The 27704-nt window shown below is 38.7% G+C and overlaps 1 protein-coding gene across 1 annotated transcript in view; it reads right to left on the reverse strand.

Annotated features, from left to right (window-relative positions):
- The window catches only part of LOC124776430 (zinc finger protein 879-like), a 375801-nt gene extending 349214 nt beyond the window's left edge, over nt 1-26587 (reverse strand). The window contains exon 1 of the mRNA XM_047251425.1: nt 26356-26587. Within this exon, the coding sequence (XP_047107381.1) occupies nt 26356-26478 (123 nt within the window). The 5' untranslated portion in view covers nt 26479-26587. The remainder of the gene's footprint in view (nt 1-26355) is intronic.
- Between the last annotated feature and the right edge of the window lie 1117 nt (nt 26588-27704).

The raw sequence follows: 27704 nt of genomic DNA on the forward strand, positions 1-27704 counted from the left end.
CAATATTTCTTCTGTTACCCAAGGATTTCTACTAGCCCTCGTCTTTTTACCTACTTGATCTTCTGCTGTCTTCACTACTTCATCCCTCAGAGCTACCCATTCTTCTACTGTATTTCTTTCCCCCATTCCTGTCAATTGTTCCCTTATGCTCTCCCTGTAACTCTGTACAACCTCTGGTTTAGTCAGTTTATCCAGGTCCCATCTCCATAAATTGCCACCTTTTTGCAATTTCTTCAGTTTTAATCTACAGTTCATAACCAATAGATTGTGGTCAGAGTCCACATCTGCCCCTGTAAATGTCCTACAATTTAAAACCTGGTTCCTAAATCTCTGTCTTACCATTATATAATATATCTGATACCTTTTAGTATCTCCAGGATTCTTCAGTGTATACAACCTTCTTTTATGATTCTTGAACCAAGTGTTAGCTATGATTAAGTTATGCTCTGTGCAAAATTCTAACAGACGGCTTCCTCTTCCATTTCTTAGCCCCAATCCATATTCATCTACTATGTTTCCTTCTCTCCCTTTTCCTACTGTCGAATTCCAGTCACCCATGACTATTAAATTTTCGTCTCCCTTCACTACCTGAATAATTTCTTTTATCTCATCATACATTTCTTCAATTTCTTTGTCATCTGCAGAGCTAGTTGGCATATAAACTTGTACTACTGTAGTAGGCATGGGCTTTGTGTCTATCTTGGCCACAATAATGCGTTCACTATGCTGTTTGCAGTAGCTAACCCGCACTCCTATTTTTTTATTCACTATTAAACCTACTCCTGCATTACCCCTATTTGATTTTGTATTTATAACCCTGTATTCACCTGACCAAAAGTCTTGTTCCTCCTGCCACCAAACTTCACTAATTCCCACTATATCCAACTGTAACCTATCCATTTCCCTTTTTAAATTTTCTAACCTACCTGCCCGATTAAGGGATCTGACAGTCCATGCTCCGAACCGTAGAACGCCAGTTTTCTTTCTCCTGATAACGATGTCCTCTTGAGTAGTCCCCGCCCAGAGATCCAAATGGGGGACTATTTTACCTCCGGAATATTTTACCCAAGAGGAAGCAATCATCATTTAACCATACAGTAAAGCTGCATGCCCTCGGGAGAAATTACGGCTGTAGTTTCCCCTTGCTTTCAGCCATTCACAGTACCAGCACAGCAAGGCCGTTTTGGTTAGTGTTACAAGGCCAGATCAGTCAATTATCCAGACTGTTGCCCTTGCAACTACTGAAAAGGCTGCTGCCCCTCTTCAGGAACCACACGTTTGTCTGGCCTCTCAACAGATACCCCTCCGTTGTGGTTGCACCTACGGTACGGCTATCTGTATCGTTGAGGCACACAAGCCTCCCCACCAACGGCAAGGTCCATGGTTCATGGTTATCAAAGTTTTAATTATCACCCAGAAAAATAAAGCTACACAGTTAGTTTTTTGTTTGTTCGCAGGCACCTGCCTGCAGACCTGGTACAGTATCACAGCTATAAGCTAGAGTGAAAACAAAATGGTACACTTCATAGATAAAATTGAATATTGTGCAGTAATTTGTTTTCTGGATTTGAAGAGGAACAAAACTACAACAATCCTTATCAACTTGATGGAAACTGCAAGAGAGGGTACAGTGTTCAAAGAACTGTCATATGACAATCAAGATTGATAGTGGAAAAGGTGAAAATAATCCACGGATCAGTTTTCGACACACTACATGACAGTTTGAATCCGAAGACTGTCACCGCTCACCCGGTTCTGCAATGGCTCTCAACCATTTGAAAACCACCCAAAACATGGTAGCTGTGTTAGGCCGAGCTGTGGAAAGCTGTTGATTTACCACCGCCAGAGAGGCAAAAATCTAACAACTACTGAACAAAGTTATGCAGAGAGTTTTGGACTGCCATGATATGCTGCTAAATCAAGGGGGAGTCAAATGAAAACTTTCAAAGTGTGAACAAAAAACAACATTTTGCACCACTGTTCTGTAAGTTGGCAATTCTGTAACTAATAATGTAAGGAATGCCCCGCGGGATAAGTGAAATGTAGCCACAATACCAGTTCAAAATGGCTGTCCCACTTGTGACACCCACCATGGAAGAACAGCATTCTGTCGTACATATTCTGAGCAGGAAAGATACAAAATCTGTCAACAAATAAAGGTCCAGTAACATGATGTAGTCCATCAATGCAATGAGCATACAAGTGGAGAGGAAAGTTCAGAAATGGCGGAGCCTCTACAACACACACTCAGTGCCCAGGTTGGGCACACCACCTTGCGATACCGTTGTCTACTGCAGCAGTCAAAGCCATTGTGATGAAAAATAACTGTATGGCAGTGGATGAAATAGCTGCAAATCTGTTCACGTTAGTCATGGCTCAGAATGTCACATGATTCTTGAAGTTCTGAAAAGTGCCTGCACTACAGGTGACAAGGCAGTTCACTTCAGAACTGAAAGAGGAATGCACTGAAATCTATGCAGAACTTCTGCAATGCTTTGAAGAGGTGACAGCCTGTTCTCGAGAACTGTTCTAGGACGTGAAACCTGGGTATGCTACCACCAACCCAAAACAAAAAGATCAAGCACGGAATGGCACCATTCATCAACAAGATCCAAGAAGTGCCGGATGCAGCCATCTGCAGGGAAGGTTTTGCTGACACTCTTTCGGTATGAACAAAAACAATACACTTGTGTTCCACTTTTGTCCAATAACTTTTTTTAAATATTTAAGGTTTTCATTTGACTCCCCCTCATAGATTGTGCTTGCAAGGTGCCAATCCTTAGAGCAGCATACTATCAAAAGCTCTTGACAATGTTACTGTCAAGATGAATTGCTGAACCCTCACAGACAGGCGAATTAAATTAGGTGACAATGAGGGAATTACATTATTAATAGAGACCGAGTCACGTGCTGTCCGTGACTGTAATTTCTAAGTTTATGCCGTCTTCAGTCACAATATTTTTGATTCCTAATTACTTTCAAATGAATTCAGAGCTATAACTCCACTTTCAAGGACTGTATAGATATACAGAAGAAGAACATTACGTGATCAAATGCAGGTGAGAAACTGAAGAATTATGTCTACACAGTCCTTGACAATGTAGTTGTACCTATGAAATACATTGGACATCAGGAAATGAAAATATTGTTATTAAAGATGGAATATTATTATTAAAATATATCCGTAACATACGAGGAAATTAGATTTTTAACATCTGCTGCAAACTCAAGTGTGCAGACATCATTTCTGAAAGTATTTGTGTGGAATGTAGTCTTACACTGAAGTTGAACACAGACACACACAAAAGGAGAATAAAAGCTTTTGTATCAGTTTATTAATGAAGAGGTACTGAATCAAATCAGAAACAAAAGAATTTTATGGCACAACCTGAGTAGAAGAAGGAATTGCTTGCAAGTACATACTGTGAGGCAAGGAATCATCAATCTGGTATTAGAGGGAAGTGAGGAAGGCAAAAATTATAGAGGGGAAACAAAGCTTGTCTACAGCAAGCAAATTGATACGCATTTGGGTTACAGCAGTTATGAACGGAGAAAACAGCTTGCACAAGATGGGCAAGTGTGGGTTGCTGCATCCCACAACAACCGTAAAAGAGATACAAATGCCAGAACAAAAACCACAGAGATCATATGCCTATGAAGACCCAAGGGGGCTGTTCCACTCCAATCCTGTCATGTGCTTACCCTAATCCATCAGAGGCAGGGTCACCCATGAAGGCAGCCCTCTCATATACCAATTCTGCTGCAATCACTTCACAGTTTTTTATACCGGCACAACAACTGACCGGCTCTCCACCAGAATGAACAGCCACCATCAAATTGTGGCTGGGAATAAAGTTTACTACTCAGTGGTACAACAGGCTGCCAAGCACAACATGCTCGAATTTGGGCTTCACACCATCTGGATCCTCTCCTAGAGCACCAGCTTTTCTGAGCTATATAGATGGGAGTTACGCTTGCAGCACATACTTTGCTCCTGTAATAATCCTCGCCTCAGTCTTCACTGACCCACTGTCCCCACACCCTCTGGTCAACAGTTTCCTCTTCCTCTGTCCTGCCACCCCGTTCCCAATCCACACTTCCACGTCACCTCCTTCACGCACTGCAGCTCACCGGCTCCAGTGCCCGTGCACCTGCCACCCCTCTCTCCTACATTCCTAAACAACACATCTGCTGCCTCCATCCGAGCTACTACCCGTCCAGCCCCAACCCCTCTTCCTGCCTCTTTCTGCCTCTTCCCGCCTCTGCCTCTCAATGGCACATTGCTTCTGCTATTTAGAGAGCTGTCTCCTTTACTCCTCAATTACTAAAACTGAGGATCTATTAAGTAAGTTTGGTCTTAGGGAAAGAAAAGGAATCAAGCAAGTAGTAGTACTTGAGGATGGAGGCCAGACTTAAGAAAAAGTCCGGCATATTGGCAGATTTTTCTGGAGAAAACAACAAAACAAATAAATAAATAACTGCCAACGTAAAATGGTGTGAGATGTTAGAAATTATTATAAATTTAGGTATAAGCTAAAGAAAAAAAATGGGTAAAACACAATATTTACAAACACTGAGAGGGAGCAATAAGAATGGAAGACCAAGAAAGAAGTGCTCAGACTTAAAAGGGCAGAAGACAAGGATGCAATCTTTATCCCCTGCATTTCAACATGTGCAACAACGAAGCTATGATGGGGAAAGGTTCAAAATTGGGATTAAAGTTCGGAGTGAAAGAATATCAATGATAAGTTTTGCTGATGACATTGCTATCCTCTGTGAAAATGAGAAAGAATTACTGGACTACTGAATGAAAAGGACCATCTACTAAGCACAGAACAGGGTCTGACAATAAACCGAAGACAGAAGTAACAAGGAGCAGCAGAAATCAGATTAGTGACAAACTTGACATCGAAAGGGAAGAGTACACAGAAGACCAAATGAAGGAATTCTGCTATGTCAGAAGCAAATAATACCACATGGGTGAAGCAAGGAGGATATAAGAAACAGAGTAGCAATGGCAAAAAAAGAGAGCATTCCTTGCTAAAACACAGAACTCAATTTGAGGACACAATCTCTGAGAATATACGTCTCAAACACAGCATTGTATGGAAGTGAACACGGAGTGGGGGAAAACTGGAAAAGAAAAGGATCAGAGCATTTGAGATGGTGATACAAATTGATGATGAAAATTATGTGAACCAATAAAATAATAAAGGCGGAGTTCCTCCACAGAATTAGAAAGGAAAAGAAAACATGGAAAACACTGACTAGAGGTAGGGGAGTGGACGATAGAACATATATCAACATATGAGCGTACAAGGAGCCACAATGGGTAAAAATTATAGTGGAAGATAAAGATATAATACTGTTTTTTCAAATTATATTGTATGCCCATTTCCTAGACAATGTTCAGCCATGGCCGGTTTTTCAAGCTTCCTTTGTTTGATATGTTGTGAAAGCTGTGCACAGTGAGCAGCAATAGTGCAAATGATTTGAACCTATGTAATATACTACCACATTCACAACACCATACATGCCAGAAACTCTGAGACCTATGTTGTCTTTAACAGGGTGTAACATCTCTCTTATCTTGGAGATGGATCAGAACACTGGTTTCAGTCCAAGTCTCTTCAGAACGCACCCCATCTTCTTCGTAGTTGCTCCACAATATGGAAGGAATGCAGCTGGCTCGACCTCTTCAGCCGATTCATAAGGTGTCTGCCATCAGTGGCACTTTAGGGCTTTAGCGATTTCTCCCTTGTTGTAACCATTTTCTCTGTACACGTGCTTCAGATCCTGAAATTCCAATTCTAGATGGTTGTTGTCAGAAATAATCTTTGCTCTGTGTAGTAAAGCGCTTTCTTATGTACAGGGTGGTGAAAACTGTTGCCATTTATGAATCGGTCAATGTGCATGGATTTCCTGTAAACTGAATGAGCGAGCTGCCTTCTGTTCAACTAAAACATTCAAGAATAGAAGCCTGCCATCCCTCTCCACCTCGAGAGTTAATTTAAAGCTGGGACGGACACTGTTCACGTGATCGACAAACGGGTGCAGTGCAATTTCACCACGAGGCAATATCGAGAAGACGTAGTCAATGTACTGGGAAGCGAGATGGTTTTATTTGAAATGACACGGCTTGTAAACTGAGAAGATTTTACAGAAACATACCACTGTGAAAGACTCCAGGGGACACATATCGTTCCTTCACTGTGGGGACATAACACGCAGAAAAACTGTGGAAGAAGAAATCACATTGGCACACTTCCTTAGCATTTTTACAACAATGCCGGAACACAGAGGTAATTCCTTGATTTTTTGTAATCGAGCACCACATTCGAACTGTTCCAGTGGGCAGAATTTTGAAGAAGACTTGTTCCACCACAGTGAGACAGCGAATATGACAGACAAGGTTCAAGAACTTGATCTTAATGCTAAAAACCTACTCATCTGCTGTCATCTACTTCTAGCACTAATGTCCTCGCCATTCGATTGGGAATGGGTAGACAAAGATACAGCAGCATAACAGCATACAAGTTTGACCACCTGACTTGCAGAGGTGCTGACCTGGAGTCCAATAAAAGCCACTGAACTGCTTTTAATCTTTCCAACCAAGAATTGGATGATGGCTCTGTTGCACTGCTGAGTAAAAGTCTTAATGTTTCTCCAGCACTGGATATTGTCAGTGGAATAGAGCAGTGCATTAGACCTGTCTCGCACACTGCAGCTGAGGATATTACACTAACTTCTAGCTGTATCCTAGTGAAAGCTAAGCCACTGAAATCCTATATTAGCCAGAAGGAAAGACATTGCTTATGCTTATTATGTGAGAATGAGGATTTGGTTGTCTTGCCAGTTGATAAAGGACATGCCACAGTGGTCCTGAAGTGGTGTGTGGTTGCCTGCATGTGCTAGTCTCTGGTTTTGTCAGCAAAGTACCAAAAACCACATAAGCTATAACACAACTCATACTGAACATGTGGTAGAAAAATGTGATGAAAAATTCTGAATAAAATTTTGTACTGAATGCCTGAAATTTTCCCAGACTGGCTAACCGTCCTATACAATATTTAACTACCAGTATTCGTTTTTTGTCATGCAAGTATGACTGTATCCATTTGTGTTCTGTTCCCCTTACACCTAAATGTTTCATTTTGAGAGTAGCAGCTATCGTTGAATATAGCATACGTGGCCTGTTTATGACCCATTGACGTCAAGGCTTTATTTACAAAGTCTAAGACTGCAATTTCTGTGGACCCACATTTCCAGAAAACATGCTGTGAGTTCTCTTCTATTAAAATGAACCAATCTTTTATAAAACATTTGTTTCAATATTTTACAGAAGGCATACTGCAGAGAAAATGGAGAAAAGATCCGTAATTTTGTACCTATGCTCTTTGCCCCCTTTCAAACAGTAATTTCCCCTTTGTTATTTTTAATTTTTCAGGAGAGACAGCGGAAGACAGTGAATAATCGTATATATTAACAAAAAGCTTAACAAATTTCTTTGAAATATAATCTGGGAAGTTATCAGTACTAGTTGAAAATTTTGATTTTAGTACTGCAGTAACATTTGATGCTTCTTTCTAATCTGTTGGATATGAAAAAATGCTCTCATTTAAACAATTTGTAGTGTGTTCTTTTGAGGTATTTTGTGAATGCATTTTTGTAAGATTTTCTGCTAATTTTGTAAATAATAATTAAATTTATAAGCAACTTTGTTTGGGCCTGATAGTTTGTGTGAGTTTTCCAGTAGTTTATATTGTGGTACTTTTCACAAGTTTTTCATGTTTCTTTTCTTACAGTGTCCCATATCGCTTATTTTTGTTTGGCACCTTTTGCAAAATTCTCATTTGTCAGTTTCTTAGATATGTTAATAACTTTGTTTGGGACCTACTTTTGTGTCTCAAAAATTAAGCATCAAAATCAGGTGGTCTTTCTGTTTGTTTTGATATTTCAAATGGAAATCTCTTAGGCAATAACTCCAAGTCTGGTGTTAATTTTCAGTTTTTAACTTTTTTTTCCTCTTGAGAGGGAGAGGAGAGGGGAGGGGAGGGGAGGGGGAGGGTAATACCAGAATATGTTAACGGGTGCATTACACTTTTTGTTGGTGTCTCTGATGTTATAAATTTTTTCCCATGTTCCCATAGCTAGGAAGTACAGAAAATAATTTGTATTTTTTTCATTGTAACTCGTATCTACAGTTGATATAGGCAGATTTGTAACCTCAAGATCATGTTTCAGTTCCAGAGAACTTTGTGAAGGAAAACACTGTCCACTGCAGGCTGCAAATTTTTTCAATTTTTACTGCTATTGGCAAATTTTGACTGAAGTCATTATTGAGCATGTACATAGTACCTCTATGCAACATGCAATAGGGGATGTGCCTTGCTTATGGATGAAACAAGTGTCGAAGTTACATTTCATTTATGATAAAATATGGTTTTTCGATTAATGCACAACTTCATATCTAAGCTGTATTCTACATGGTTCTTCCACATTTTTTACAATCTTTGTTTGTATTTGATACAGATTGTGCCAATGTTAATGTGCAGGTCAACATATGAACTGATGGATTAATTTACACACAGATACTATGTATCTGCCCAACAATGACTTTGCAGTCAAAGTTGACTAAGAGCAGCAAATAAACAGAAAACTTTATAGCCTACAATGCAAAAGGTTTGCTCCAGCAAAATACACCGAGGCTACGGACCCACAAACAAATGAGATTGCCCAGATAAATCATTAGCGCATTCTGATCCCCGGAGTCTGTATTAAAAAATCTGTCTATTGTATTTACGGAGTAGATTTGCAAATACAGAAGGACTGCGATAATCCGGCACTCGATAATCCAGCAGGCCTGATTGTCCGGCAAGCATCAGAAGTTTGTGTGTATTTTTAGTTTGGCCTCATTGGTTGTACGCTCAACGCCTTTAAGAAACATCTGTATCCACTAATGAACTGAGTGAATTTTCAGCGGAAGAAGCTGGCATATGGATCGACATTGACAAAAATGTAGCCATCATAGAAGAGCTGACTGTCGATGTGGATCTTACAAGCTTTTTCATTGCACTGAAGGCACCAGAAACTGTCAGTGACACAGACACCTACAACTCACATCTCTTGCACTGAGGCTTCTGACGTTGTAAATATACACACCATACAAAATAATTCTTGTCAAAAAAGAACTTAATCCAAGAAATGTGTTAGCATTTCTCCAGTGTTCCAGTGTGCTCAGAAGAAAATCTCAGCTGAACTTGAGATGGTATAAGTACATCTCTGATGGCTTGCAGTACAACTGTGAAGCGCTAAAGGTTGCAGGTGAAAATACTAGCCATTTACAGAGCTGTGACAACACTGAGGCAATGCCACGGAGATGTTTACAGAATCATGGTTCATTACTGGTTGAGGTAAGCCTGCAAAGCTGCCATGCCCAGCCCATTGCAACTGTCAAGGATCAACTTACACTGACTGAGCTATATACTATCACTGGTAGATACCAGTCTGACATATTCCACATGCTCGACAATGTCAGATATCTGTGCTATTCTGAAAGTCAGTGATTCCAATTAAACTGAACCAAATTCTTGCTAACAATTTTTATTAATTATCTTCTTGCTGATCTCTTCACATCAGTCATGCTTATTTTATTTCATAACAGGCATAAAAAAGGGTTATTTATGTAAATTGAACTTTTGGAAAACTTTGAGCCTTAAACTGGTTTAAACAGCAGTGCAATATTCAATTTTTAATTCATTTTTGTCTTTACAGAAAAGTAATACATACTTCTAATTTTTTATAGTGGGTGATTTCATCTCAAATCATACAGGTCATGTCAACTCATGGTCATGAACTTCCCTGGAAAAAATATACATTAGACCTCTACATCATAAGTGTTAAGAAATAAAATATTTTCATTTTATCTTAATTTTTGTAAATGGTATACGCCTTTGAAAATTGGACATTTTGTAAATAATTCTTAAAACCGTAGAGGAAAAAAAAACCTACTAAACCAAAAGTACTGGAGACGTGGTAGAAGTTTTGCATTAAAGCTCCCTTTTTGTGTGTTGAAATTTAATTGATACCTGCACTCTTATGGTCCTCCTTTAACTTACAAATTTAAAACAAAAATACAAAATATAAGTTAGTTTTTCCACTTAAAAAAAGATTTTTTCCCAAATTGGAAAGTCACACAATGCTATCTTTTCTGTCATATTATCAGATACTAGTGATGTAATTAAACAGTATCTTCTCTGCTCCAACTATCTGTATTTATGTAAATGTTTATTATTAAAAATGTAAAAAATTGCATTTTTATGAGTTTTTGTTAATTATTTACTTGAAAACCCTCGTCTGAAATATTTTGAGAATTGGATAAACTATTATTTGGTTAATATGTTAGTAATCAGTGCAAACACAATGGGCAATATTTTTCTGTGCAAAGTGTTAAAATTTTTTCAATATTCTGCATATTTTGCATCACTGAATTTCTAGTGTAAAATATGCATGTTGACAACTCTCTTTGCAGTGCTCTTCTGTTTACAACAAATGAGTGAGAACTTTCACATAAACCATTCTGCATCGAGTTTTGTATTTGGTTTGAACTTTTTGTAAGATACAATGTCAGTGAGGAAATACAATAGTGAAACAGTGAACTGTATGCACTATAAAAAAATAATAAAATAAAATAAAGACACCAGAAGTTGGTTTTAAGAAAAGTGAAAAACACTTCGGAATTGTTGGAAATCTTTCACAGGTATTGCAGAAATATCTTGGTCTTCAAATAATGGTATCAGCATCACATCCATTGTGCAGGAATTGCTACACTTACTACAAAAAGAAATTTAGCGACATCCCACCTGAACAATCACCATCACTTGAGTGTGAAACTGAAGAAGACAGTACAGGTGTTTGTTTATATTCTTGGGTGTGAAGTTGTTGGGGAATTAAGTATTAGCATTTCTGCTGTAGCCCCTACTATATCCCTCCTTAAACGTCCAGGAAAGGTAAGAAGCACAAGAAGAAAACAATATGTAAAAAAAAAGTGGAAGAAATTGAAAAAAGTTTTACACAAGCATCATTTTCAAAACTTTGTAAAGTGTACAAATGTAGATGTACTTCGTGCAGAACCTAAGGTTAGTGATGTGTGCACGAAATGCTATCTCAGCAGCCACCTAAACTGAAAAGGCACAGTTGCCGACATTGATACCAGGTAATCACTCTAAGCAGCAGATAAAGAAATACATACCCACCTCCTTGCATTATTCGATTTCAAAAGCTTGGAAAATAAACAATGGGAAAGGCTTTTGGACATGCCCAGATTCTTCATGTGGGTATCTGTTGCCAGATGATACGCTTACTGTTGCTCTGGAATATTATCTAAAGATTGCAGCAGGAAAAGTCCTAACCAGGCTGATGTTATCACTGTGAAAAAGTTGAAGAGGTAAAAAGATATATGACAAGATCAATAAGGGATATATCCTAATGAAAAAGGAGAACCCAAATTTACAAATTGGCCTCACAAAATGCTACTCCTTATGAGCCACTGAAAGAAGCATGCATATGTATTTACTGCACCAATTTAACACTTGTTTGTTTCGCCATAAGCAGTGTCACAGGAAAGAAGTACACAGAGATGGACCTGATGCTTTTGTGTGTATGTGAAGAGAAGCAGGAGTGTGCAATGTGTTCTGATGCTGAAGTGATGACTGCTGAAGCATTACATCTTCAGGTGACATAACCTATGCATTTTGAGAGGGAGGAGAGTTAGTGAAGAAGACAGTAGAACCAGAGAAGTATGTTACAGAGGTTGGGCATTGGGTCATGAAAGCAACATCCCAGAATACTGACACGTTAGCTCTTCATTTCGACTTTGCTGAGAACTGGTCTATTGCTTGGCAGAACAAAATTCAAAGTTACCACTGACACACATCACAGGTATCAATGTTCACATGTGTTCTAGCTTCCTTGGAACATTGGGTGATCCACACGGTTCAATCATGGGTCCCCTTCTGTTCTTGATATAAATGAACGATCTCCCTTCTTATCTCAAACAGGAAGCTGAACTGACACTGTTTGCTGATGATACAAGCATCATTATTAATCCAGTAAAAGAAACTCCAATTGCAAATGATACAAATAAGGTCTTTGGAAAAGTCATTAATTGGTTTTCTGCATATGGGTTTCCTCTAAACTTTGAAAAAACACAGTATATCCAATTTTCTGCTGCAAAAAGTAGAGTTCCTTCAATAAATACAACACATCAACAGAAGTCAGTAGACAGGGTAGAGTGTGGTGTCACCGCCAGACACCACACTTGCTAGGTGGTAGCCTTTAAATCGGCCGCGGTCCGTTAGTATACGTCGGACCTGCGTGTCGCCACTGTCAGTGATTGCAGACCGAGCGCCGCCACACGGCAGGTCTAAAGAGACTTCCTAGCACTCGCCCCAGTTGTACAGCCAACGTTGCTAGGAATGGTTCACTGACAAATACGCTCTCATTTGCCGAGACGATAGTTAGCATAGCCTTCAGCTACGTCATTTGCTACGACCTAGCAAGGCGCCATTACCAGTTTATATTGAGATTGTAATTATGTATCATCAAGAGCGATGTTCTCCAATTATGGATTAAAGTTAAGTATTCCAGAAGCTATGTACTATTTTTGGCATTGAGCGAGGTGGCGCAGTGGTTAGACACTGGACTCGCATTCGGGAGGACGACGGTTCACTCCCACGTCCGGCCATCCTGATTCAGGTTTTCCGTGATTTCCCTAAATCACTCCAGGCAAATGCCGGGATGGTTCCTCTGAAAGGGCACGGGCGACTTCCTTCCCCGTCTTTCCCTAATCTGATGAGGCCGATGACCACGCTGTCTGGTCTCCTTCCCCAAAACAACCAACCAACTATTTTTGGCTACTATTAATTCCCTTAACTGTTCCAGACCTCACGCCAGTCTGCGTGAGCTAAACGCGTGCCTTTCGGCTACCTCCGAGTGGCTTGGCTGTCTTGCCAAGTCACTACATAGAGCATACTAAGTTTTTGGGTGTACATATAGATGAGAACCTTAATTTGAAAATTCATATTTTGGATCTTCTAAAGCGACTAGGTTCAGCAATGTTTGCAATCAGAATAATTGCCAATTTTGAGGATATAGAAATTAGTAAGCTAACATACTTTGCATACTTTCACTCTCTGATGTCATGCGGAATAATATTTTGGGGTAACTCAACATTTAGACAAAAAGTATTCACTGCTCAAAAGAAAGTGGTTAGAATAGTGTGTGGGGTTCATAGCCACACATCTTGTTGGCATCTTTTTAAAAGATTGGGAATTCCTACAACAGCCTCACAGTACATTTACTCACTAATGAAATTTGTTCTCAACAACATGGACCAGTTTAAAAACAACAGTGACATTCAAGATTATAATAGCAGAAAAAAAGAAAGACTTACACTATCCTTTACTCAAGCTATCTTTGGCACATAAAGGCATAAAATATGTTGCGGTAAAAATTTTCGACAAATTACCAGATGAAATAAAATGTCTGACAGACAGCAGTAATAGCTTCAAAAATGAATTGAAATCATATCTCCTTGACAACTCCTTGTATACCATTCTATATTCATGAAGAGGCAAAGTTAGTTCTCTTTGCTGATGATACAAGTATAGTAATCACGCCTGAGAAACAAGAATTAACTGATGAAATTGTCAATACTGTCTTTCAGAAAATTACTAAGTGGTTCCTTGTAAACGGACTCTCACTGAATTTTGATAAGACACAGTACATACAGTTCCGTACAGCGAATGGTATGACGCCATTAATAAATATAGACCTTAATCAGAAGCATATAGCTAAGGTAGAATATTCCAAATTTTTAGGTATGTCCATTGATGAGAGATTAAATTGGAAGAAACACATTGATGATCTGCTGAAACGTTTGAGTTCAGCTACTTATGCAATAAGGGTCATTGCAAATTTTGGTGATAAACATCTTAGTAAATTAGCTTACTACGCCTATTTTCACTCATTGCTTTCATATGGCATCATATTTTGGGGTAATTCATCACTGAGGAATAAAGTATTTATTGCACAAAAGCGTGTAATCAGAATAATAGCTGGAGTCCACCCAAGATCATCCTGCAGACATTTATTTAAGGATCTAGGGATATTCACAGTAGCTTCTCAGTATATATACTCTCTTATGAAATTTGTTATTAACAACCAAACCCAATTCAAAAGTAATAGCAGTGTGCATAACTACAATACTAGGAGAAAGGACGATCTTCACTATTCAAGATTAAATCTAACTTTGGCACAGAAAGGGGTGAATTATACTGGCACTAAAGTCTTTGGTCACTTACCAAATAGTATCAAAAGTCTGACAGATAACCAACAAGTATTTAAGAAGAAATTAAAAGAATTTCTGAATGACAACTCCTTCTACTCCACAGAGGAATTTTTAGATATAAATTAAGAAAAAAAAGAAAAAAAAAATATAAAAAAAATAAAAAATAAAGAAAAAAACACACAAAAAATAAAGTTGTTATATTAACTTAAGTATGTTGTTAAATTAACCTAATTATGTCATGTATTGGAAAATTCGACTCGTTCCACATCATTACGAAATATCGTATTCATGATCCATGGAACTAGTATTAATCTAATCTAATCTAATCTAATCTAATCTCTAGATGAATTCTTGAATAGGGGAATAAATAAATCTATAAATACAGTACATGCATTTTGTGCCATTTAAGGGAATGGTGCATTTCTTGTGCACTTGACACGTTTCACATCATAACGGTTACCATACCGTGCGATTCATCAATGGAACACGCAACTAACTAACTAACTCTTTTGCTATTGTCAGTGATGATCCCATTCATGGCAGTGCACATGCATGCTATGCTGTCAGCATGATAATTAATGACATATCATCTGGAGGCCATGCTTTTCCTAAACATGTGTATGTGACTGATGGTGCAGCACCGCATTTTAAAAATTACTTTCAGCTTTATGAGCCTGGTTAACACTGTAATACAGGAATTAAGACAAAAAATGGATATTTTCTGTAACAGGTCATGGAAAAAGTGCATGTGATGGGTTAGGAGGTCCCTGTAAATATCTTACAACAACATTTAATCTCCAGCAAGAATCTGCTGATGCTATAAGAAATGCTACAGGATTTGTACACACCACATCAACATTAGTAATAGACATGACACTCTTAATTCTAAATGAAGATACATTAAGGGAATTCTATTCAAAAAAAGAGAGAAGAGTGGTCTGCTATGAAGCCTGTGGTAGGAATTCAATCAAGTCACTACTGGGTTGTATCCCAGAGTGGCAATTACATTCCAAAAACAGTTCTCCACAAAATGCATCCTGTTACTGCGTGTGAAATGCAGAGACCACAGTATACATTAGATGACTTTGTATTGAGCGACTTCATTTCTTGTTTGTATGACAATCAGTGGTGGGTGGGGCAGATAATAGGTGTCTCTCATGAGCTGCAAGACATAATCGTCTCCTTAATGACACCTTATGGTCTTGCTTAATGCTTTCATGTGTCCATCATCAAAAGATCAGTGTGCAGTTCCCATTTCTCAACCACTGCTCTTGTGCACAAATTCAGCTCATCTATACAAGTTCAATGAGAAGCAGATGAAAAAATAAATGAACTCTTTTCAATAGTACAGTGTTGATTGTTACATTGTTGAATATTTTAATTCATGCAAAGTCATGAAGAAATGTAATTATGACAGAAGACAATAATAATTTGTGAATAGTATCATAAAAAATGGGTATACATTTAATTATATCTCATTTTTGTTATAAAATGCTTTTGAATGAAATTGTGAATTGTTTTCCCACTCACTTCTAATGTTATAAAGTAGTTATTTTGATTCAGAAATACCACTATTGCATGACATTCACTTAAAATCAGTGATCAATTTAAATATGTAAGTGTCCATGATTTTTTTACCTTGAGAGTAGAGCTAGGCCTACCTAAAAAATATCTCACATTTTGTACAGACAAGCATTGCCCACTCTGGCTTACATTCCCTAAGTACAATGACCAACTAACATACCATGAAATTTTTATAACATTTAGGATGGGGACTTTGGAGAAAATAATTTCTAAATAACCAACTTTATGTGCAAATATTGTGATAGTTTAAGAATTTCATGCATTAATGCCACAGATGACAGTTAGCAACCCTTCCACTTTATCATTTCTCAAGACAGTTAACATCCTGTGTCTATTCATATTTTCGAAACATAATTTTGAAATTCACAATATGTTACAAATTTTCAAAGTTTATTTTCCCCAAAAAAGGAAAAAAGCTCAGAGGTATGCATTCATGTCTCATAGTACTGGGAATAAATAAATTCAAATCTCTATCACTTTTGATTTCTCTATGACAATTTTTCAATTTCCCTTTTCATTACAGCATTTTCACAAATGCTCTCATTTGGAGAAGTCTGTAGCATCTTAACAAATCATCAGAAAATGAAAATATTGTAGTTTTGAAGAAGTGTCATGTGGAACTTCACCATATACTTTACCAGCTAACTTTGAAATAGTGATGTGATACATTCACTCTTGACCTATACTATTTAATATGAAACCACCCTAGTGTAATTTCTGCTGTTGTGTTTAATAAATAATAGATACTTGTTTTTTACCTTAAACCAGGCTTTTAAAAATGACCTGGATAATCTGGTATATTTGATAATCCCACAGTTACAGAACCCCGAGCACATAATCGAGATCTTACTGTATTTGTTTGACACTGATATTGCTGTTACTCGTGCTGCTGCCGCCGCTGTTACAGGTTTTAAATTAAATGTTTTTAAAAAAAAGTTCAAAACATCAGTTTTTGTTTTGTATTGATGCTTTTAGGAAGTTAAAATTAATACCCACACACATAATTAGTTTTTTGCATCTTTTTGTGAACATGTGAAGGGAAATTTTCAAACTTTTTAGCAGGGTAGACATATTGCCTATTGGTGCTCTATACACATCGACAGTAGCTGCTTCTAGACTACTGATTTAACTCTAGGTATCTCTGAAGGTCTTCGTTTGGGTTTGTATTTTGGGAATTGAAGAAGTGCAAATTTACACTACTTTTTACATCTATACAGCTTCCTACATGGATGTGCATAGTTTTGCAGGAATAGCAATCTGACACAACATTTTGGAGGGGATCACCTTGGGAGGCGGCAGCCTAGGCTGCTCGCTCTCATGTTGCATACAGCCTTCTCACTGAGCAGACGGCTTACAGTTTAGGCTGTCTGCCTCTGACCCTGTTCTTTTTGACCGGCCACCAGGTATCATTTCCTTTTTCCTGCTATTCCTTTATACACTACAGTCACCTGGTTTGGTAGATGCCCTCACAGTCTGGCCTGGACGAGACCTTAGGCAACATGAACTTTCAAAATATGATCATCATTGTTTTTATTTCAACCTTTCACTTCAAAACTCCCTTCAGATGCCTGCATTTTCATTCATCCTAATTTTGCTCCAATATACACCCATACACTATCAAGAGGAAAACAACAGGCTTATGTACCAACTGTAGAAACAGAACATTACATACAGTGTGCCCTACGGTTGTATTCTAGCTCCAATCTAATTCCTGCTGTTTATTAGTAATGTAAGTCATCAACTTCATTCAAAAAATGTATAAAATTTACCTCTGATACCCAGAGTGCATATGAACTGGAGAATAAAATCAAACTATCAGTGTAACACATCACTGACCGATTCTCCAGAAACAGTATACGTATAAAGGCAGAAAAGGTAGTAATTGTGCATTTACATACTGCACTAAGAATGCGCCCTCTTAAGTCCTAACGTCACACTATCTGAAAGTCTGTAAACAGCACAAAATTTTTCAGGATACTGATCTGAGAAAATCCAAAGTGCAAGCATATAAGCTGCATCAATACAAAATTAAGTACCATCTACTATTGTATCATAATAGTTATGCATGGCACAACAAATGATAAAAATGCACATGTGGAATCGCTACTGAGGCAATGGGGTTAGCTCACCTGCCAGAAGATGTTACTTTATGGTCCAAAAAGGAATTGGAAAACCTACAGAAATGAAACTACTTCATGCAAGCCTCTACTTAAGAGCTTGCAAATTTTATCACTACCTTCTTTACATATTCTAGAAGTTACATGTTCCATTGAGAAAATAATGTACACTGAAGACCAACTAGTGAAACAGGTTGTAAGTGTGACAGGAAATGGAACTACATACTGAATATGCCAAAACACAAAAAATGTAAGGAATTTTAAATTGGCTAGAAAACAATGTCTTTTACATAAATTGTACTGTAGTGTTGATGAATATATTAGTATATATCCTAGACTAATACAGGACGTCCCAAGAAGAATGGTCAATATTCACGGATATGACAGGAATGATCATTTGACGCAAAAAAGGCTAGTGAACATGGGCTCTTAAGTGCGTACCTTGCGAACTGTGAGCCCCACTTAATCTTCGATACTGTGGAACAAATCTCTTTAATGCGTACCTTAAGAGCTATGAGCACTTTTCCATCCACACTGCTCTAAAACACATCTCTTCTACTGAATGACTTTCCACATTTTCTTTTTTTGGTCCACACTACCATCTCTCAGAACATGGAAAGCAAAGATCTTCCAATAGAAGAGATTTTGGCTCACAGCTGCTAAGGTATGCATTTCAGAGCCCATGTTTACTAGACTTTTTGCTTTGAATGATTGATTTTGTCATATCACATTCATCCTGGGACATGCTCAACAGGAAGATCCGATCTCACGCGTCGGCTTTGACCTGTGACGTAAGGGTGTTGTGGTGTGTGACGTCACTATGGCGCGGAGTTTGGTTTGTGAGTGTGGCGTGTTTGTAGATGTCGTGTTGTTGTTTGTTGTGCCCTCTGGTGGTATGTTCGTGGTTTTCGTTTGTTTGGTGCGTTGGGCTCAGTTTGCTGTTGCTCAGTGGTGAGTGCTGCGTGCGTCATTTTGAAGAGGAATTTGTATCAGTGAGTTAACGGTTTTGTGTGATGGTTAATGTAATGATGATTGCTGTACGTCGGGTGAGTCTGTTATTAAGTGTATTCGGTTGTGGTTTTTTGTTCAGGAATGGATATGAAAGACCGCATTAATAGTGCTCGGTTGAGGGCTATGATGGGGGAGACAGCTATAGAGCTGATCAAATTTCTTCAGCTAATTGGCTTAATTGCTGAAGTCGTGAAGTGCGGCGTGTGCCGCGAACCAATGAAATTGGTTAAAGTTCCGGCCTCTCGGACCAGGGACGGTTACATGTGGCGCTGTCGTAAAGATGACATATGGCGTTCCATACGGCGCGGTACCTGGTTCGAGAAGTCTAGATTGGGCATGCGTGAGATTGTGCTTGTTTCATATTATTTTTGTTATAGATCCCCGCTGAGTTTTTGTGCGCATGTGACTGGTGTGAGTGAGAGGACTGTTTTAGATTGGTATTCCTTTTGTCGTGAAGTGTGTTCGGAATTTATTAAGTACAGGGGTAAGTTGGGGGGGCATGGGGTGGTTGTGGAGGTGGACGAGTCACAGTTTGGGAAAAGGAAGTATGGGAGGGGGGAAGTCTGTGGCTGGTCTTTGGGTGTGGGGGGCTGTTGTTCCGGGGGGTGGGGGTTCCGAATGTGTTTTTAGGGTTGTGGGAGGGAGGTCGAAGGCTGAATTAGTGGGGTTAATTGAGGAGTATATAGAGTCGGGGTCCACAATAGTTTCTGATGCTTTTTCTTCTTATAGGGGGTTGGGTGAGAGGGGATTTAATCATTTAGTAGTGAACCATAGTTTAGAGTTTAAGAATTATGATACAGGGGCTTGTACTAATACAATAGAGGGGATGTGGGGGGTGGTTAAGTCAGTTCTTGGGAGGGGGAAGAGGCACTCTTCCAACCTTCAGTCTCATTTAGATGAGTTCTGTTGGCGGAAGAGTGTCTCAGAGGGCTATTGTATTTTTCGGGTTTTTTTAAGGGCTGTGGGTAAAATGTATAGGCCGAAAGTGGTTAGTTAGGGGGGGCTGGGTAGGTGGGTGGGTGGCTGTGATTCAGGGTGGGGTGGGTGGTTTGTTTTGTTGTATAGTGTTTGTTAAGGTGGGGGGCGGGGGGGGGGGGGGAGGGGGAGTGTGTGTGTTTTTTGTTTTAGTTGTGGAGGATCTATTTTGTTGAAGTTTTTGTTGAGTTGTAGTGTGTGATTGAGATGTTTTTTATGTTGTATTTGGTTTTTGTTTGTGGGTTTTTTATTTTGGGGTTGTGGGGGGAGGGGGGGGGGGGGGGAGGTGGTTGATGTGTGGGTGGGTTGGGTTTTTCTTTTGGTTCAGTATTTTTTCGTTGGTTTGTGTGTGTGTGTGTGTGTGTGTGTGTGTGTGTGTGGTGGCCAATCTAGTTTGTGGGGCTGGAACTTTCTTGTGGTAAGTTCCCTTTTGTTTTCGGCGTATGTGTTGTGTATTGGGGTATAGGGAAGTGTTTCAATGAAATTTGTGGCTGTGAAGGTTGGTATTGGTATTCGTATTGGGAGATGTTTTTGAGTTACATAGGTCAAGGGTAGTGGTCGATCCTAAGTCATGGAATTGGTAGCTGCTGTTGAGCTATATAGTTGGAGGGAAGTGTTCAATCTCAATGTTTGGTGGAGTATGTTGATTTTTGTAATGGGAGATGGGATCGGGGGTTGCTGTTTAGCTATATAGGTCAAGGGAAGTGTTTGATCCCAATTTATGGGATCGGGAGCTGTTGTAGATATATGTAGGTCAAGGGAAGTGTTTGTTCGCAATGTTTTGCGGTGTATTTAGATTTTTGTATTGGGGGATGGGATCGGGAGATGCTGTTGAGCTATATAGGTCAAGGGAAGTGTTCGATCCCAATTTATGGGATCGGGAGCTGCTGTAGATATATGTAGGTCAAGGGAAGTGTTTGTTCGCAATGTTTTGTGGTGTATTTAGATTTTTGTATTGGGGGATGGGATCGGGAGATGCTGTTGAGCTATATAGGTCAAGGGAAGTGTTCGATCCCAATTTATGGGATCGGGAGCTGCTGTAGATATATGTAGGTTAAGGGAAGTGTATGTTCGCTATGTTTTGCGGTGTATTTTGATTTTTGTATTGGGGGATGGGATTGGGAGATGCTGTTGAGCTATATAGGTCAAGGGAAGTGTTCGATCCCAATTTATGGGATCGGGAGCTGCTGTAGATATATGTAGGTTAAGGGAAGTGTTTGTTGGCTATGTTTTGCGGTGTATTTTGATTTTTGTATTGGGGGATGGGATCGGGAGATGCTGTTGAGCCATATAGGTCAAGGGAAGTGTTCGATCCCAATTTATGGGATCGGGAGCTACTGTTGATCTATATAGGTCAAGGGAAGTGTCCGATTCCAGATAAGATTGTGTTTTGTGGTATTTGTTGAGTTTTGTGATGTCGGGTTTTTTCGTCGTCTTGTGTGGTTTTGTATGGCGGTGGGTGGCTAAATTTGTTTATATTTAGTTTCTCCCCACCCAAAAACCCCCAATTTCCCACGCTTGTCCCGTTAGAGTCATTAGGCTTTTTGTGAAACCTGTGTGTGTGTTGTTTATCTGTGTATTTTCGTGTTTATGATACGTATGGAACGGTTTTATATCCGCCATATTGGAATTATCGTTTCCGCCATATTTGTGACGTCATGGGTCAAAGCCGACAGGTAGGATCGGACATTTCTGTACTTCCATAGATGAAATAGATATACTAATTTTGATCTGTTGATATTCCAATATGCAAATTTTCTTTTGTGTGCTGTAAGAAATTTGAACATTAAGTACACTGGCTACTGAAAAGCATATGGTTGTCTCAGTAATGTCTTACTTTTGAATTTCTTTTTCTGATGTTGTATTTTAGAAATCTTGTGTATCTACAGTGGTTAACACTGTAAACTTATAATATGTTGAATGATTTTGCTGTTATACTGTCATGCACTCAATATCATTTGTACAATGACATGGATGTTAAATACATAAATCTCATCCAAAACATTTTCTCATACTATCATTGCCATTATATACTGACTTGTCCTATTTCTAATTCTAGCCATGTACAGAAAAGATGAAAACGAATAATAAATAAAAACTTAAAAATAAGGCTTCTAAGGGAGAAAAGTGTAGAGATAAATTATGCAAATGTTAAAAAGATAGCATCTAAATGTTTTTCTGAATGGCTCTGAGCACTATGGGACTTAACATCTATGGTCATCAGTCCCCTAGAACTTAGAACTACTTAAACCTAACTAACCTAAGGACATCACACAACACCCAGTCATCATGAGGCAGAGAAAATCCCTGACCCGGGCGTGGGAAGCGAGAACGCTACCGCACGACCACGAGCTGCGGAATGTTTTTCTGATGTTTGCTTCTAGAGCAGATGAACTTCAGCAACTAATGGAAAAGTTAGTATGAGAATTTGGGAAGTTGGCTTGAAACGTTATGCTGGTATAACCAAAATAATTTAGAGTCAACACACTTAAAATAAAATTGAGCTGGTACACATTGACAATGCAATCACAGAATCAGTTGACTGATTTCTGTATTTAGAGCAACTAAAGACAGTGATTAGATCGATAAAATGAACAATAAAAAAAAGAAAGAAAACAAACCAAAAGAATAAAAATGGTGTGGAGAAGTTTTGGGAAACAAAACAAGCAAATTTTCTAAACCATTACTCCAACGTGTGATGAAATAGATAGCTTGCAGTCAGTGTATATTACCAGTTCTTACAGCACTAAGATGTGAGCTTATAATGCAAGAAACATCTGCAAACTGAAGCTTGGTCAGCAACATGGATGTTGGGAATGACTACAAGAAGCAAAAAACAAACAATTGGTCACGGGACAGACAGGACGTAAATAAGGTGCAATAGTGGTGTCTAGGGTATGCAGCCAGGCAAATTTATTGTTGTAGTTAGAATAAAGTCTGTAAAATAAGAAAAGACTGGGAAAACAATATAAAAAAGTGGGAAGACAATTTTTGAAACCATGCAGGAACAGCACATGGCACGGACGCAACTTTACCCAGCACCAGATGATGACAGTGGGTTATGGTAGTATCAAAAGATACATTTTTGTTTTCCCAAATACAATAAAAATCCAGTGAAATAGTTTGTGCATGTTCTATTTTGATGCACATTTGTTATATTCTGAAAAAAAATTCTAGTGAGTAAACCATTGCCATAGTCATTAAATATCTTACAAATCATAACACACATAACTTTAAAACATGCTTTGTTGCCACAGGTTTCCAAGTGTTCTTCCTAATGCGAGTAAAAATGTTAAATTTACAATGTTTGTATAACCATGACAATATTTCTCTCATTCTCTTGAGTCATGTTCCTTTTCTCCTTTCAATCTTTTCATTATTATTTTTTCTACCCTGTTTTGTCCCATCACTCTGTCTACTCCAATGAGGCCAGTGTCAGAAGCTTTTCAGGATACTGACCATTGACCCTCTAGACAAAAAATGTAAAATATTGTACCTAACCAGTGAAAAAGACTAACTGTTCTTTGATTAAACAACTATCAACCAATCACTGAAAACAGTCACAAACATTAAATTGCTTAGCAATATAAATCTGGGGCAGTTTAAGGAGGTCAACCAAGTGAAACCAATAGCAGGAGTGGCAAAACTACACTGAGATTCACTGAAATAATACTAAAGAGTGAGGTAGCTTAGAAACCCTCATTCATTTGATTTATGAGTCAATCTATATAAACAGATGGCAGTAATATCGCTCACACAAGGCATAAAAGGGCAGGGCATTGGCAGAGCCATAATTTGTACTCAGGTAATTCATGTGAAAAGGTGTTCAACAAGACAGGAATTAACAGACATTGAACATGGAATGTTAGTTGGAGCTAGATGCATGGGAAATTGTTAGGAAATTCCATATTATGAGCTCCACAGTGTCAGGAGCATGTCGAGAATATCAGATTTCAGAAATTACAACTGATCATAGACAACATAGTGGTCAACGGCCTTCATTTAATGACTGAGAGCAGCAGTGACTGTGTAGATTTGTCAGTACTAAAAGAGAAGCAACACTGTGTGAAATAAGTGCTGAATTCAATGTGGGACATATGAAAGACATATTCGTTAGCACAGTGCGGTGAAATCTAGTGTTAGTTGGCTACAGCAGCAAACAACTGGAGCAAGTGCCTCTGCTAACAGCACATCATCACCTGCGGCACCTCTCCTGGGCTCCTAACTTTATCGTTTGGACCCTAGATGAATGGAAAACTGTGGCCTGGTCAGAAGAGCCCCAATTTCAGTTGGTAAAAGCTGATGATGCGATTCGAGTGTGGTGCAGACCCCAGGAAGCCATGAAGCAAGTTACCAACAAGGCACTGTGCAAGCTGGAAGTGTGTCCATAATGGTGTGTTTACATGGAATGGACTGGGTCCTCTGTTTCAACTGACCCAATCATTGACTGGAGATAGTTATGTTCAGCTACTCGGAAACCATTTACTGCAAAACAACGATGGGATTCCAGAATGAGATTTTCACTCTGCAGCAGAGCACTTGTTTTGGAGGGAGGGAAGAATTGTCATATAGAGAATGAAACGGTTAATTAGTTGAACTGTTAAAGACACACCCCTTCACATTTGCAAAGCTAGCTATCACTAAATTACACTATTCTTCTTTGGATTTTACACAGTCCTTTCTGAAACACATGCAGCCTTTAATTCAGCATTCCACATGGCATTCTCTTGCTTTCAGGTAAACAAGACAGGATGTATACAGATGTACATTATTTTCTTGCAACGAGTACAGCATGAATTGGTTGGCATTCCACATAGAAGTTACTGACTGAGGGGTTGGGTTGGGTGGTTGGGGGAGGATACCAGACACCAAGCTCATCGGATTAGGGAAGGACGGGGAAGGAAGTTGGCCATGCCCTTTCAAAGGAACCATCCTGGCATTTGCCTGAAGTGATTTAGGGAAATCACGGAAAACCTAAATCAGGATGTTCAGACGCAGGATTGAACTGTAGTCCTCCCGAATGCAAGTTACTGACTGACCACACTGATTCCACACACATGCACATTATTACTTACAATTCAGAGCACTCATATATTGGGAACATTTATGGCTACTTTGCCTAAAATGACAGAATTGATAAGGCAAGAGAAAGGACACAAATATTTCCTCCTTTAACCTTTCCTTCACTGAACCATTGAAGATCAGTCTAATATTAGAGGTGCGGATTCAATGGTTAGTTACTCTTTGTGTGTAGCATCAAATCAAGCAGCAACATTATATGTTAGTTTCATTAGAGTATAATGTGTTCCAGCAAGCAAAATAATAACTGAATAAATTGTACTAGACAAAAAATTCATGTTAACAAAAATCAAAATGTAACCTCCGTCTGCCTGTCACTCAGGTCATATAATGCACATGTGCCCAAACTGTACATGAACAACAAAGTGGAAGGAAACCACTACAAAGAAATTATAAAAAAAGCTATTTTCTAGAAAAGCCACAAATTTTGCTACATAATACATGAAGCTATTAACATTTATCATTAAAGGTATTTTAAAATTTCACACGATAGGCTACACCAGTGGCCTTTTTTTTTTAAAAAAAAAACAGCACTGTTGTCTCCCCCTCAGAACATTTCCAATTGCTGGTAACAGTCACCAGGAAGAAGAAGTTAAATGACTGTCTTGATAACAGTTCGGCATCATTTGATATTTCGACACATGTGGAGACACCCAGCAACAAAAGTGCCTCAAGTTAAACGAATAATATTTGCACGCTGTTATTACTATATCCCCGAATCTTCTCAAACTATAGTACTCATATAAAATTTCTGCTTATTAATAATATCATTTTAGCCTGTCACAAAATTTAAACTTCAGGAGCTATAGGGCTTTTATTTAAAAAATAAAACACACGGTCGTTTTGCGAGTTCTTTGAATACTGGGCCTCCGAATGCATATTTGCGGAATAGGACCTGTAGAAAATGTTTAGGAATCCATCTTCATTTAATTGTTTTCTTTGTGGATGGTTACACGAAAAAAACTTTGTATCATCTCGCCAGAAAGTTTTAACTATTTCTACAGAAAAATTAAGTAAGTGTGTAGGTGACATGTTCGATGATACTACAAGGTTAGTATCAGTTTACGTATTAGTAAGAGCATTCTTTTCGGCTTCACGGAGGCGACAGACGCATCAACTACAGCTCCATTACAGACAGTGCAGCTCACTGATTGCAAAGAAACAAGAGTTAACAAAATGATACAGCGGTCACCATTGTATTTTACCACTTATTATACATTTTTTCTCTCAAATGCATACCCAAATCTGCAGACACTGAATAATCTTTGTTGCAAGATTCAATTTCTGGCCTTCTTCTTCGTAAATTCTGATGGAGCCTTCCCTTTCTCTTGCGCACAGGCGGCAAAGTTTATTGCTTATCATTTCTACATTCGCCACTCTAGCCGCACTACGTCACTCTATACACATTACACTTGTTTATAAACAAAGTCTCAAACTACCGAACACTTCTGTCCCACACCAAACACAAAAAAGGCATATCTTTCTAAGTACCAACGCCGATAATAGAGGGCAGCACAAGCTATTAACACAGAACACCAAGGCAATCAATAGTAGCGTATAGTATTATTAAAGGATACGGTTATTCCAGTTAATGAATATCTTTCATGTGTAACTAATTTGACAGCTCTGCCCTAAATGAACATTACTTTTTAATAATGTGTTTTAAACACAATTTTTTGCAAAAAAAGTGTTGTGTCTAATAATTTAATTGTCGTGCATCCTAAATTACGGGTTTCGGCGCTTGGTTTTCACATACTTATACCTACGGCTTTTCACGTTGCAACTGATAATCGTCTTCGTTATGAAGGTCGGAACTCTGGATGGATTCGCGGTACTCCCTATTCTGCGCAGCAATGAGGAACACTTTCGTTGGATCACATAACGGTTACTGTAGCTCTGAATCAGTTGAGAGGATTCCTAGCGATACGTCATTTGAGTCATGAGCACATAAAATGCTGCAGTCAATATCTTAACACCATAGTACTGGTTCCATGGATTTTGCAGCGTCGCGCGAAAATTCAAGCCCTTCCCCAACCAAAGGTACTATCATTACCTCTGTTTTAGAACTACCTCTACAAGCCCCAATCCAGATGTAGCTCTTACAGGTATAAACCCAGGGAAAAGTTACTAATTTTCATATGTCAACACCAGTAGAATTAAAATTAAAGAAATAAACTATCATTGTGATTTGCTCAACACCAGGAATATCTAGCGTATAATACAAAATTATACCATAATATTTAGCACCTTTAAAGAAAGACAATATTTTGTTTTTAATTTTTTGATGGAGAATGTGAATTATTTCATTTCGTACGTTGTTCCCCAGAAAATGATAAGATTTAATTCCACCACGGACTGTACTTTTATGATAGCCCAGAACTGAATAATTTTCCAAGTAATCCCTCTTATTGTGAGCAGTGTTGTAGTTAGGGGTTGCCCAAACGTGAATCTGCCAAGGGTGCACTTCGAAGTTACGTTATTTCTCTTCCTAGAACATGTGGGGGGAGGGGGAGCAAAATTCATATTTTGACAAGGGCGATTATGACCCTAGGGACGACGCAGGTTGTGAGTAAGCAGTCTGAGTTTCT

The sequence above is a fragment of the Schistocerca piceifrons genome, chromosome 2 (genome assembly GCF_021461385.2).
Source record: "Schistocerca piceifrons isolate TAMUIC-IGC-003096 chromosome 2, iqSchPice1.1, whole genome shotgun sequence".
Classification (NCBI taxonomy): domain Eukaryota; kingdom Metazoa; phylum Arthropoda; class Insecta; order Orthoptera; family Acrididae; genus Schistocerca; species Schistocerca piceifrons.